The sequence below is a fragment of the Aquila chrysaetos genome, chromosome 20, assembly GCF_900496995.4.
Source record: "Aquila chrysaetos chrysaetos chromosome 20, bAquChr1.4, whole genome shotgun sequence".
NCBI lineage: Eukaryota > Metazoa > Chordata > Aves > Accipitriformes > Accipitridae > Aquila > Aquila chrysaetos.
This window is the reverse complement of record NC_044023.1, coordinates 13,195,677-13,209,838: the sequence shown is the minus strand read 5'-3', so window position 1 is coordinate 13,209,838 and position 14,162 is coordinate 13,195,677. Positions and strand designations below refer to the sequence as shown.

General features: G+C 39.3%; 1 protein-coding gene across 1 annotated transcript; it reads left to right on the top strand.

Annotated features, from left to right (window-relative positions):
* Positions 1 to 125: 125 nt before the first annotated feature.
* Positions 126 to 10,472, top strand: CHCHD4 (coiled-coil-helix-coiled-coil-helix domain containing 4). The gene is made up of 3 exons (XM_030043396.2): positions 126 to 314; positions 2,405 to 2,503; positions 9,316 to 10,472. Exons 1-3 carry the CDS (start codon positions 293 to 295, stop codon positions 9,609 to 9,611), a joined length of 417 nt encoding a protein of 138 aa, XP_029899256.1. The 5' UTR covers positions 126 to 292; the 3' UTR covers positions 9,612 to 10,472.
* Positions 10,473 to 14,162: the final 3,690 nt, after the last annotated feature.

The following is a 14,162-nucleotide window of genomic DNA, read 5'->3' as shown; positions in this document are numbered from 1 at the left end:
TGGGCACTGAGGCCCTCCCCGCCGGCCGCGGGGCAGCCTGGGAGCTGTAGTCCAGCGCCGAGGCCGGGCCCGACGGAGCCGGCGGCTCTCTGGTCGCGGTCGGCAGGAGGTGCGTCAGCGGCCGCCGGGCGGGCGGGGAAGGTGCTTCCGGAGGCGGGAGGTCATAGCGTGGAGCGGCGCGCCGCTGCCCGTTGCTGCGGCGGTGGTAGAGGAGGAGCGGAGGGGGCGGCGGGCCGCCGGCGGGGCTAAGTCTGCGCGCGCGCTGCGGGGGAAGGCACCGGACGGCTCCGCCATGTCCTACTGCAGGCAAGAAGGTGCGCCCGGGCGTCCTCCCCAATGTCACGCCGCCGGGACAGGCCGGGCGGGCTCGCCCTGAGGCGGCCGGGGGCGGGAGCGACGCGGGGCGGCTGCCCGCTCACCTCAGCCCGTGAAGGGAGGGTGCTGCCTGAGGGGAGAAGAGGCGCGAAAGCCGCCCGCGGGCCGTGTGTGGCGGCGGGGGCGGGGGGGGGAGGGCTGCCTCGCCTCCCTCCTCCGACCTTTCTCCTCGCGGTAGGCGGGAAGCCGCGGCGGAGCGGTTGGCCGTGAGGCGGGAGAGGGCTGCGGACTGGCGGGTGCCCACAGCCGCCTGGCTGCGGCGGCGCCCCGGGGCGAGGCGGTGTGCGGGACGCGCGTCCCGGCAGCAGGTAGCTGCGGGCGCGGTGAGGAAGTGCCGCCCTGCAGCTGGTTGTTGAAGCATCCCCGCGAAACGGCCGGAGCTCAGCGTGTGTGCGCCTCGGGGCTCTTCTTTTAGCTCGCCAGGCTTTGCTGTGGAGCGGCTGAGGCGTGCGGGCGTGCTCCCTGTCGCGGCGCGGAATGGTACCCTCCCGAAGGGGTTAAATTTCTACCAGCCTTAGCTTAAGTGGCCAGAGGTGGTGGGTTTTTTTTTCTTTTTACCTTTTTAAGGAAAACACGGTAGATGGACAGGATGGGTAGAGCGCGAGCTTTGTGTTTCTGTATCCGTCCGAGGCATTACGTTGTACGGCTTGTGGTATTTAGGAGGCTTGACCACTTGATATCTGGGGGATATATTACCCCCTGCCCTTTAAGTAATGTAAAGTGACTAAATGTAAGGTTTCAAACTGGAAAAAAGCCATTCTTTCGTTCTAAATACCATTTTGAAGTTACAAACTTTGGCACGCTGAATGCTGGTTATAAACTGTGGTGAGATAGTCATAACCCATGGACCTCTTTGCTTTATGTTTTTAATTTATTTGTTTTAACAAGCATCTTGGATCTTTGCAAGATTTGCAAGTTGTCTTATGGCATCCTACAAAATTACAGTGATGGGTTAGAGTTCATATGTTTCTAGTTCCTTTTATATGAGAAATGTCTGGACATTCTACATTGTGAAGTTTGCTGGAGTACAATGCAGAGTTGACAGAAAACTGTTTCCCTTTTGAAAAGAATTTAGATTTATCTGTTTTTTAGACATGTTTAAATGCTTATTGGTTACTGAGCAAAATAAAGGAACTTAACTGAACATCTGCTGGTTGAGGTCATGTTGAGGGGCAAGAACATACTAATTTCTAATATGCCGAGTCACTGTAGTGGCCTTTATGAATTCGGAGAATGAAAGGAAGTTCTTGGGGAACTTACCATTTTTTTTTTCCTACTCAATGAATACTGAGTTGTGTGTTCAGAAGAGTTTCAGCTGGCTGTTGTTTCCTGCTTGTGTCTGCCTCAGATTACAGAGTTGTTAGAAAGCTCTACTCAGCTTTCTAGTCAAGCCTGCCCCCCATTCTGCTACAGAACTTCTTTGTTAAATCAAGAGTGGCACAAGAGCAGGAAGTACACTGTGTTTGTTGTCTTTCTATGCTTGTTAATGTTCGCAGCACCTTTCAGTATAGTTGGTTCTACACCGCTAAACAAGCAAGGTGCTTTTCAGTATTTAATTCAGATAATTATTGTAAAATATTACACTCGTCTTTAATGAAGAGTACTGTTCATTAATAAGTATCCTATTGAACACTTTACTGTAATTTAGTATGGTTTTTCTTTCACTCTTCCTTTTTTTGTTGAACCCCTTCATCTGGGTTAGTCCTGATAATGGAGTAGTTTGAGCTTGTTTTGAAACAGCCTTTTAACTTCACAGTTCAATGAACTGTACTGTGATCTGCAGCCATTACAGTATTTGCTGTGAAAATTGGAACTTTAGAAGAATAGAATTTCAGTTATATATGTGTTCCTCTGAACCAACAACTGTTCTAATTGAAGGTGATTGATAAGTACAACAGAATTCATTCACTGTTAACATTAATGCATCGTGTTGAATATCTCATTACCTTGTGGTGTTCAGCAGCTTTGTAAATGACTCCTCCTGCCTCAGCTTTCTCTGAACTTTTGCTTGTTGTCTCCTATATGGTAGGAAAAGACAGAATTATATTTGCGACCAAGGAGGACCATGAGACACCAAGCAGTGCTGAGCTGGTTGCAGATGACCCAGATGACCCTTACGAAGAACAAGGTCAGTAGTAAGCAGAACAGAAGGAAGGAGTGATACATCACATGTATCATATTCTAACAAAATTAAAAAGCAAGAACAACAGAAAACAAACCTCGTATGAAGTAGAAACAAATTATTCATTTACTTTTGAAGACTGACAGCAGCTGATTATTAAGTACATAAACACCCAAACTCTTAGCAGTTTTAACTTCCAAATTAGGTTATCACAAATGACATGCTTTCATTACAGTGGGTTTTTTTTCCTATGCTTTTAATGATCTTTCAAAATGGCCTGTTCAAATACATCAGTTGATGGCTTATAGTTTTAGTTAGTAGCCAGAGATACCCAGAAAAAGCTTTTCCTTCCTTTCTTTTATTAAAAAAGTTAGAGCTTACCCAGTGAAAACTATGGTTGTTTTTTCACTGTTTTAAATGACAAAGTGCAATTTTCAGAGAAGCTGAAGTGAGTTACATATGACTGTTATTGATGTGAGTTGCTCACCTGCCTGTATGCAGCTAAAATTGCCTAACATGGGGATCTCTGAATATCCGATTTAATATAAATTATACCTGACTAATCCTGTGCTATACTAGTGGCAATATAATCAATAACTAGTAGTAGTATCTTTCAATGGCACATTACATGTAAGTTCAAATTACTCAGTTTTCAACTGTAACCAACTTCCCTTGAAAAGATGTAAGTTAGTTTTCAGTGAAGATGACAGTTCTTACATGAAGTAGATCTAACCTGCAAATGGAGATTTAAGAGAACAGAATATTTCTGAGACCAAGACTTGTAATATTCTGATTGCACAGAGCATATTTTGGGTTGTTTCTAATGAGTAGATGAAATATCTTCCTATCATGATGATTAAATCAATTTTGCCCATGAACATGGTTCATGGTTGTCATGAACATCTGTGAATTTGGGTTAATTTTTTTACTAATTGCCTTTATGCTTACAGGTCTTTCAGCCTCTTCACTTTGTGTGAAGCGATCTCATTGCTTTCAACTCAGCTGAGATTGAAGTAAATCTTTTACCCTTTTTGAAATTTTGTTAGGAAGTAAGTTATGCAAGTGGCTCTGTGACCTTTAGAGGGCAGTATTTAAGCACAGTTTAGACACTGGAGCACACAGGGTTGCTTTGTTAGCTGATGTATGTAGTTTAATTTGAACCGTATCTGCCTATGTCATTAAAATAACTTTTCATACACAGATTTGTGTTGAAATGATTTTGCATTTAGCTGCCTATCTTGGCTTCATTACAACTGTATGGAGTCAGTAGCTATATCTAAAAGTTTCGCTTGTCAGCAGTGATGAGTCTGTTCAGTTTTATAATGGCCCAAACGAGAACAATGAGAGAATTCCAATTTCAGAAAGATGTTTAAAAGCTGAAGTTTAGTATCTGTCAGGAATTCTTCTACCTCGTATTTTCAGATAGGTTGTTTCACTGGCTAAGACCCAAAACTCAAACTGCCTGTTTAGTGGAAACAGTCTGTGCTTTTGGATTTGTCATCACCTTCACAATGGGAATGGTGTTTCAGCCCCTAAAGATTTCAAATACAGACCCCTACAGGCAATAAAATCTGTGTGGCACTAATAACTGTTACTGCCTTGACCAGGATGGAAGATGGAACCTACAAATGATTCATGTAAGGTAGTTCATCCTTAGGTGGAAAACAGTGTCTGTGGAGAGCTCAGTTTTAAGACTATTTGCTCAGTATGCTACGTGGAAGTGAAACAAAGTTATAGAGTTTTTTAACTCCTGTCTCAAGCAAATTTAAAATCCATTATTAGTCTGTTAAGTGAAGAGTTAACAGCCTCTAATGATCAGATAGTGGAATTAAGTTCCCCATTCCTTTTCTGTGTCCTGTGGCTTTCTGTTTCCTCTGAAAAACTGGAAACTGCTTGCAAAATAAAGCTAAGAAAGATACTTTTTCTAGATATTGCATCTGGAGAACATACAAACCCTTGGGGATTTTATCATTCACTGAACTGTTAGGTCACCTTGTGTGGTGTAAAGCTAAACAAAGTGGCTTGCTGTTTAGCTAAGTAAATTCATGTATGCAGTCTGTATTGTTACATGTGGTTGTTTAAAGTTCACCTATCTTCCCCCTTATAATCATTCATGGTCTTTGGTGATAATTAAATATTCTGTTAGTAAAAGATGTCTATCTAGCAACAGCATGTGGATGCATGTTGGTTCTATAACTAAGCATCTATTTTTGACACCGGCTTTTAAGAGGAAAGTGGAGGGTGCCCATCTCAGATCTAGCATAATAGACAGACATACTACAAAGTATTGGAATGCGAACATAGAAAACAATTCTCTTGGTACCTCTAAAGAGGGGATTCTCGTCCTTTTGTCTCATGCCCCACTCCTCCACCCAAATTACTCTTTTTCTGTTTGTACATACACCACAAATATATATTCTTGTGCCATGTATTTGGGTAATAAACTAGCCAAAATTAAGAGCCACTTCCTCCTTGTTTAAATGCCATATTCATTGATTCCTCTTATGTGTATTTTGCTAGATATGGAAAGGCCATGGTGAGGAGAGGTGGTGGGTTTTTTTTCCCTAGCAGTCCTGTATTTACAGCATGTTAGATCACTTGCTCCCTGAACTATGGAGCAGGGAAGAAAACAGAGAAAGCCAGAAGCTTGTTATGTCAGGGACACCTTACAGTGAAAATACATGTCTGTGTGATTCAAAATGAGAGACTGTAACCTTTGTTTAAATACAGTTAATAAGTTTGGGTTGGGTTTTGGTTTTTTGTGGTTTGTTTGGGTTTTTTTCTTAGCATGTGGTAAGTTACTGCCATGTTTTAAGGGTTCTCTGAAAACTTCTCACTTGAATGATCTCAGGCTACAGCGCATCGGATCAAAACAGAAACAATTGACATATCACAGAATGTAGCTGCATCTAATGGGACTGAAATTTGTGGGCAGGAAGGACATATGGGCAAAATGTTTTGAAATATGTTGAAGTGCAGAAGCTCTGGCTCATGTGGTTTTTATTTAAAAGAAAATTAGAAAGGGCTTTGCTGTACATAAGGTAACATGCAGGCTTTTCTAATTTAGCTTCTACTTTGAATAGAAGACTTGGTTTCCAGTGTTCAACTTCTGTGGCGTAATTAACTATAATGACTCTTTTCATCTTTTCTGCTGTGCTATACACAGAACAGTCATATCTGGGAAAGAATAGATTTATTATATAGATATACCATAATCTGTATTGTTTTCTAATACAGCTGAAACTTTTATTTGAGGTTTTGTTTTTTTGTAGGGGCCTTTTTCATACTTAAGATAAACAAGTAGTTTGGTATTTTTGGATAGTTCTTATTTTGCTTCAGGCATTAATGGACATTAGTCTTTGAGTAGTCTACTTTAGTCAGTAGATCACTCAGGAAAACTTGTGCTCAGTTTCCTTTGGGTGAAAATAAAGTTGTATAGTATTCTTTTTTTATTTCTATCAGTTATGAGATTTTGGTAGGCAAAATGTTAATGGCTCACTTTAAGCCAAAAACATTGAAAGAAATGAAGTGAAACGGGAAGGCAGAAAAACCAGGGTAGGTTCAAGCTAGCATTTCATATTGCAGCATATCTCAAAGTTTACTGTATGTGCCTTTTAACAGCTGTGGCTGATGGAAGCAAATTAAGAATTCATCTGCAGCAGTTTTGAAATAGTATTCTCACTGTAAAGCTTATTTCTGGTCTTATGTGTTGCAGATGGAAGCATTTAAATGTGAAAGATCTCTAGTCTTCATTGAGATCTTTGCTCCCGTCAGAATAATTTCTTATTTTATTAGGCTTATATGAAGAAGGCACTGGTGAGTTTTATGCATGAAAAGTAATTTTTATTAGCATTACAGCTGTGATTAGGAGAGTTGGCTAAAAGTGCTTATGGAATTGCACCTCAAACACGGGTTGTTGCTGTCCTCTCCCTTCTCTGTTTTTCCAGACTGTTGTCATCTTATTTTAGCGACAGTTTTGAAATGGTTTCCACAGAGCACTGATGAAGCAAAAACCCTAATTCTTTTAAGAAAGAACTTGATGAATGATCAGATGTACTGGACTGTTCTTATGACTGATGATGTCCCTCTCAATCCTGCTTCCTATGTGTCTGTCATCTTACATTGTGAATCATTGGCAGATAAACTTGTTATTGGAATGTTTGTCGTGTATCAGGGAGGAAACTTTTCTCAGAACAGTGGGACTTCATTACAGCAAGTACAAACACAAGCGTTGACATAAATGCAGATGGGCCTGCCTTCATCCATGATACTAACAGATCCCATGAGCTAAGAGAGATTAGGTTGTGTGATGTTAGCAGTTAATTGCTAGCGCAAGCCTTGATCTGCTATGATGAAAACAGGGTTGTTTTTTCTTCCCCAAGCACAGGCTCAAGTAGATTATGACCCACTGGATCAGTGACGTTCAGGCTGCATTTGCAAGAAGCTTTAATTCAATTTTAATTAAAATTTGTAATCCTGTCTATTGCAGACTTGTGATTCAGGGAGAGTGAGGGATGAAATCTGTTTCCATTTTAATTGTGTTCTCAGCTAGCTGATACACTTAGTCATTGAAGTGTGCATTCTGCTGTAATTATCAGTGAGGAAATGCTTGCCTTATCTGTATTTTTGTTTTGTTTTTTTAAAGCATGGTTTCTGTGCATATAACATCTGAAACTGATGCTATTTCAGTGATCAGATAGTTGCAAATCAATGCTCATGTGATATACAAGAATGTATTGTCTATGGGATAACTCTTACATTGTTGTTAAAATTTCCATGTTTACAAGGCAGTTCTGGTTCTAAAAGGAACAATTTATTTTAAAAGAATTATTTTACAAGTAATTTTATTGCTGTGGTATCTTCAGGAACATTTCAAAACTCTTCATGTATTTTTTCTTTTTGAAGTGTTAGAAAAATGACTGTTTAAAATCAATGGTTGATGTTAGAAACATAGGACTTCAAAATCTAGTTTATAAAGCAAGCCTTATTTCTTCTACACTGTACAATCAACATCTTTCTGCTTTGTCATCCTGGGCAATAAGGAATCTAGCACCAGCCATCCATTTCCTTGTCTCAGAAGTTCTGCTTTTCTTCCAGGCAGCTAGAGATGCCATGATGTGCTGTACTAGGTATAACTTCTCAGTACAATGATTATTACAGATATTTTACAAAACTATCTTGCTGAATAAAGCATGATCTATGAAAAATGACAGTATTACTGTAGTGGACTAAATCACGCTAAGGAGGCTGTTACTTTCTGTAATGAAAAGACTGATCAACACAGGGATTTGACTGACTCAGTGTAATTTTCTGCCAAACTGCATTGACTGAGTTAGAACATATCATTGATGAATTGCAAATCAGAGTAAAATTTTCCATTCATTCCTTTTAATATAGCAATAAATATGATTGAGCTGCTTTTGCTGTACTAGTACACAAGATTCATGATATTGTGGCCTAGTGTCCAAGAGGTTGCTGGTGGGAGTGAGACGTATGTCCGGAACTTCATGATACCACAGGACAAAGAAAATAAGAAGGCTTATTGAATTCTGTGGGAGTATTTTAGTTAACGTCAAGTTACATCAGGCCCTAATTATAATTTCACATTCGGATCAGAATCAATGCAACTTTATTCTTTGACAATGGTATTTTCATACCTGCCTCTGAAGGGGAAGTACTTAAACTTCAGGTTTATGCACATGTTGTTAGCTTCTGGAGAAACTCAACCTGGAGATTAAGTTAGAGAAGTCTACTAGAGAGGAGGAGAGCAAACTGTTAAAGTGGAGAAGAAACCAGCTTGGGTCACAGCACAGTATTTCTCTTGTTCTTGGTAGATGAACATAACTACATGTATGTTTGTGCAAAGTAGAGAAAGGGAATGGAGATGTATTGCTTTAAAGCAATATATTAGAGGCTCTAGGAGCCCATACAACCAAGTCCATTCTATTACGTTTCTACACCTGACTGTTTAAAAGGTTTTCTAAAACTTACAGAGGAAATGAGTTCTCTGGCTTGATGCTTGAACTTCATTGTGCAAATCAGTTGATGTCTCAAAGAATACATGCCCATTTAAATCTTCACCTTGCTATTCGATCACTGAATTATTTCTGTGATGACTTTAAATGTTCCAGAGCAGAAATTTACAGCTGTTCAGTTTAGAGTCTAAAATGAGACCCAGCTCACTTTCAGTTGTGATCTAAAGCGCAATTTGATTTCTGGGAACCAGACAGGCTGGCATGCTCCCACTATTCCTTGTGTTCTGTGGCATGTGACTTAATCTGTGTCTTACAATTAAACTGATTTTCATTTTTTGTAATTCTGGTTTTCCAGTTCAAATTTTAAGGGGAAAGTTGTGGATTAGTATTCCAGAGTTCATTTAAAGAAAGAAGAAAAATGCATCCATCCAACTTGATTTAAAAGAATTCTAGTCTTAATACTGGAATTAAATTCTTATGACTTATATGACATGATTTTAAGGCTTGCTTGTTCCCCTGACAGAGTTTAGCAAGTGGATTGACTTGACCTAGATCTGTTTTGCAGTTTCCTTAGAATATTCTCAGTGGTCTGTAGTCCAGGGAGAATGACTTATTTCAGGTATGGGTATAGAACTAACCTCGCTTGTGCCCAGTAAAGGATCATACAGATCAGAGATAGAAACAGACTGGCCAGAAAGTGAAAGGTGTTTAGCACCCTTGAAGCTACAGAACTAACATGGCATTGTTAATACTTCAACTTACACCTGCAGCCTAGCAGCTTTCACTGAATGAAATCAATTTTTGCAAGGAGCGCTTAACTTTTCTTCTCTCTTGTTTGTTCAGGATTGATATTGCCCAATGGAGATATCAATTGGAATTGCCCATGTCTGGGTGGAATGGCTAGTGGTCCCTGTGGGGAACAGTTCAAGTCAGCCTTTTCTTGTTTCCACTATAGCACAGAAGAAATAAAGGGGTCAGACTGTGTGGACCAATTCCGTGCCATGCAGGAATGCATGCAAAAATACCCTGATCTTTACCCTCAAGAGGATGAAAATGAAGAAAAAGAGAAGTCAAGCAAAGATTTGGAAGCTACTCCTATGGAGGCTTCTGCTGCCAAAGAGGAGAAGGGATCTAGCTAATGAAGATGTAAGGAGGCTGTTGTCTCCATTTCTCGTTTTCAGAGACATGGACTTTTGCAGTACGTCTGTCTCTCAAGTTGTCAAGAAATGTTTCACCATTGTTCTATACACTGTATCATAGTAAATAATTTATTGCCAAAGGAGAAGTCTCAGTGCTACAGCCTTGCAAATAAATACCGCAAAAAGAGCGAGTATGTGTGTGTACTGTGTAACGTGCTATCAGACACAGTTAATACTTTAACAGCTGTTTTTTACCCTCAAGTTCTCCTTGAGTTTTGACTTGAATAACACGTTTAAATATATAGCTTTCAACTAAAATTCCAGTAGCACACCAGGTCTGTCTTCATTTCAGTATGTTCTGATCTATAGCTGCTCTTTTTCAATGTATTCTGTTCTCGTAATAGAAATTGCATTTAATGATTGTTTTTCCTTAACGATTTTTTTGCCAGAGTGATACAGGACACTGAAAATGGCCTAAATCTAGAATTTGTAAAATAATTTCAAATGGTCTTACTGGATTATGGTTGCATTTTACTACTGGCATCAGGTAAAGACTGCCAGAAAAATGTTGAAATGCGTATCTCCTTTGATTTCATTTACTTATTGTGATGGCTTTTGCATTTTTAAAAATGATGTGTTGTGCAACCATTGATAAAGATGAATGGAAACAATGTTGGTCACTGGCTTTATTTTTGCTCTGAAACCATGGGGTTTGGGTTCCTTTAGTTAGTACCTGCTCCTGCTGCTCTTGTAAAATACTTTGAGAATACAATGAAAACATTACCTGGTGTAATGATCTCCAAACAGATACTGTGACTTAAGTGCATATTAAAAAACAAATACTTTTTACCTTCTTTGAAAGCTCCTGTGTCTTTGTGGTGTGTTTTTTGTTAACACTGCTTGCATTTGAAATAACTCTTCTGTGTTGTAAGCAGACTTTGAATCACTTTGTGGGTTGTGAAGATCAGTTGCTCCAGCTTATCAGATTTTTATTCTTGTCCCATTCATTTCTCCCCAGCCCCATGCAAGAAGGCATGAAAAATGTAAAGCATTTTCAGTAGCTATAGTAGACTGAATCATGAACCAGCACTACAGAGGACCTGAACAGCTATGAAACTATTTGAGAATTACTTTAGAGGTGCAAATAATTTCATAGTAATTCACTATAGTTTAATACCTGTGGATAAGGGAACGCTGCATTGTTTTTCTTTCCTAGCAAAATGTAGGCTGTGAGAACTGTATTACAAAACAAATTGTACGTGTGGCTTCAGTAACTGTTCATTGCAGGGTTGGTGGGTTTTTTGGTGGTTTGTTGTTTTGTTTTTTTTTTCCCCCCTCTCCTTATGTGTTGGTTAACTTAACCAAAGCATAAGAAGTTGTAGTGGCAATAGTGCAGCCCGGTAAATCTAGTAATATTTAAACACTTACCTGTCTCTGTGGGCAGCAGTCTTAAGTGCTCAGCAACATTGCTTCCATATAATGTTTTGGTATCTTGTTTGCGTAAGTTATTTCAGTGTTAGTGATGATGCTTCTGAATGTTTGAGGGGAATTTCTGTTAAATTTTACAGTGTGTTTGAGCTGTTTATATTTCAGTACAGCTGTTGGATCCTCAAAAAAAATTGTAGGCAATTAAGAGGCTGACAGCTACTCAGTTCTGAGGGCATGGGTAGCAGGTACTCTCAGCATCTCTTTGCTTTTAAAAGATATAAGTGTGACAGAGCTTCTCAGTGTGACTCTTTCAGGTGTGGGAAGACAAATGCCAAGTTAACCTGAGTAAATGGGCACAAAAGCAGCAGTGATAAACCTTGGCACTTAGGCAATTGGATCATGAAAATGAAGTCTTAGGCAATCAGATAAACACTGGGCACCAAATTAAAAAAAAAAAAACAAACACATGCTTCCAAGCTTTTGGTTGTTCAAATGGAAATCCAATGCATTAATTTGTGAAGAAGCAAAAGCCACTTGTGAAGGGGTGCTCTGTTCTAAGAACGGTTTGCCTCCTATTTTTTTCTGCTGTGCTATTCTTTCCCATGTTGCCTGAATGCTGTACAGGTTTTGGATTTATCCTCTGTAACAGTATTTGTAGCATCTGTGTACAAAACAAAATGCAAGAATCCTGGTCCTACAGTAGCTAGGGACCTGAACCTAATACTGACAGAGGGAACTTGCAGCATGTAATCTAACATATTTGAAGGTGTGTTTAGGATGGAGTTGCTTCTTCTGACTCTGCTGTGACTTGGTAACCTGTTGTGTTAGATCCAGTACAAATATGGAATATGTGTAATGGCCTTACCTCAGAAACTGAAAAACACCATGTAATGTGTTTGAGGTGTTTTGAGAAAGAAAGTCATAGCTCTAATCCTTGTCTTTGTGGAAATTATCAGTTTCTTTTCCTCCTATCCTTGTCAAATTAGAAACTAGCATAACTGTCATCACTTCATTTGCATTCTGGATAATCCCTTAAAAGTGGAAGTGATGTAACTTGGACTAAAAAAAAAAAAAAAAATCAAGTCTCTCTCATCCTCCTTACCTGCCCCCCCTGCCCCCCCCCCCCCCCCCCCCCGCTTCTGCTCCTGCTGTGAGTGCCAGCCTGTGAGGGTTTGCGGGGGGGGGGGGGGGGGGGGTGTTGCCATTAAAAACTTAAAATAGTAATAAAGACTTGTTTGACAAGGAATTAGGGCTATATGTTGAGACACTGAGTCCAGTCCCTCCTGTTTTCTAGTTTAGTTTTAGAGCACATTTTCTGCCATGGAGTTTGTATTTTGCTACATTAAGAGAAGTAAAATGTAGTCAGACTGACTTCTGGATTTTAAGTTCATGACAACTATGTAGTATAGCTTTCACTTCAGTGAAGGATGAGGAATTAGAAGGTAGATCAACAGTAAATGCATACTGTCACTTCCTTGGACCCCTGAAAGTAAAGAAAGGGAAGCTATTTAGTGTGGACTCTGCAGCTGATTCTGATGATGTAATTTTAGGGTCAAGTTGTCTTTCTTGACCATTATATATCCCTTGAAAGTATTACTGCATTTACGTGGAGATTTCTTTTCCATCTCTAGTAGTAGACTTGTTTTAAATTCTAGATGAATAGGGAAAAATAAATTGTCTGGGATTTCTTTTTTTGCTATGTAAACTAATGCAGTTACATTATCTATACATATCTATACATATAACTCCTTGTTTCTATTATGTTTCCCAGCATTGCTTTGTTTACATGATTTTTCTCTTATAGTTGCATGCTTCCATTTTAAATCCAAAATCAATCAGCAGTTATTTTAGTATATAATAAAGATGATAAAATGATCCCTGGCAATATGTGGCAAGCTTGTGAAATAAGCAGATAAGTTGCATTTTTATTGTCTGGATACAAAACCTAGAGCTGCATATAGCTGTCTCGTTCTAATGTTTCTTATTTTCTGCATAAATAATGTCTTGATTCTCTATCTGCCATCCCTAAGCTATTGGTTCTTGCGGGGGGACTAGTAGTTTCAAATGTTTTTGAGAAATCACTTGCATGGAGTAGTTTTGTAATGATCAGGTGCTTTTGTATGTCAAGTCAAAAGTAGTAATTGGTGGGGAACAGGAAAGCTTTCATTATGAAATAATTGTTCTTTATTTAATTCTATGCCTCTTAGTTGATCTCTGTCCTATAAAAACTGATATGTTGAGTGTGATTAAATATTTATTAGAGTTTAGCTAAAAGGAACTGTTAACAAAGCATGAAGCACTTCTAGATGTAATAGAATATGTTTTTAATGCAAATTACTTAGCCCGAACAATTACGGGCAGATATGATCCCAGCTGGATTTTATCAATTTAGTTTTTAGAATAAAAAGAGGTTGTTTTAATTGTATTCGTCCTACAGACTTTTATCATTGCTCCTAAAATACTGCCTTGTACAATATTACTATGTAATACTTCCATTTTCCAGTTTTAATCATTCCTCTTCAGTTATTGCATACCCTTGTAATTTTGCAGTTAATGCAGTAGTGAAACAAGCCATAGTTTTGAAGGCTGGGTAGGACTGTTATCAAGTGGCTGGAACCCCTGCATGATGCAGGCCACAAATTCATATATAACTTGTGATAACTTGCTTGTTAGGCTGGGGTTGTTCCTGCAATCAACTTAAGGTTCCCTATAAAACTTGTCTCTTATAGGTGATTGTTTAACATAAAATATAGTTAACTACTGAAAAGTGGTTAAAGTTAGATCAAATTGCATTTTCAGAATGTGTTTAAAAGTTGACTCAATTTTTTCTGCTTTTCTCTGCAGTACAGCCTGCCTGCATTTCAAAGACCTAACTAACTGGTGTTCAGTAACTTTCCTAGAGATATGACCTTGCTTCAGATTTGATAATGACCTCTCCCCTCACCCAGACAGGAATGATGTATGTCTAGAGGGAGATTTTTATCTTGCAGTTTATTCTAAGGATCATTGGATCTGGGGATCTGGCAGGGCAGTGTTGGAAACAAGATCTATATCCTATGCAGTTCTTACTGAGAATGTCCTTGTTAAACCTTCCAGTGATGTCTCCTGTTCATCTAAGGCACT

Excerpts from the sequence above, each read along its gene's own strand:
- CHCHD4 (XM_030043396.2), top strand. The coding sequence starts at position 293 with ATGTCCTACTGCAGGCAAGAAG. Across the intron at positions 315-2,404 it reads GTCCTACTGCAGGCAAGAAG|GAAAAGACAGAATTATATTT; the intron begins GTGCGCCCGGGC and ends CCTATATGGTAG. Across the intron at positions 2,504-9,315 it reads TGACCCTTACGAAGAACAAG|GATTGATATTGCCCAATGGA; the intron begins GTCAGTAGTAAG and ends TTGTTTGTTCAG.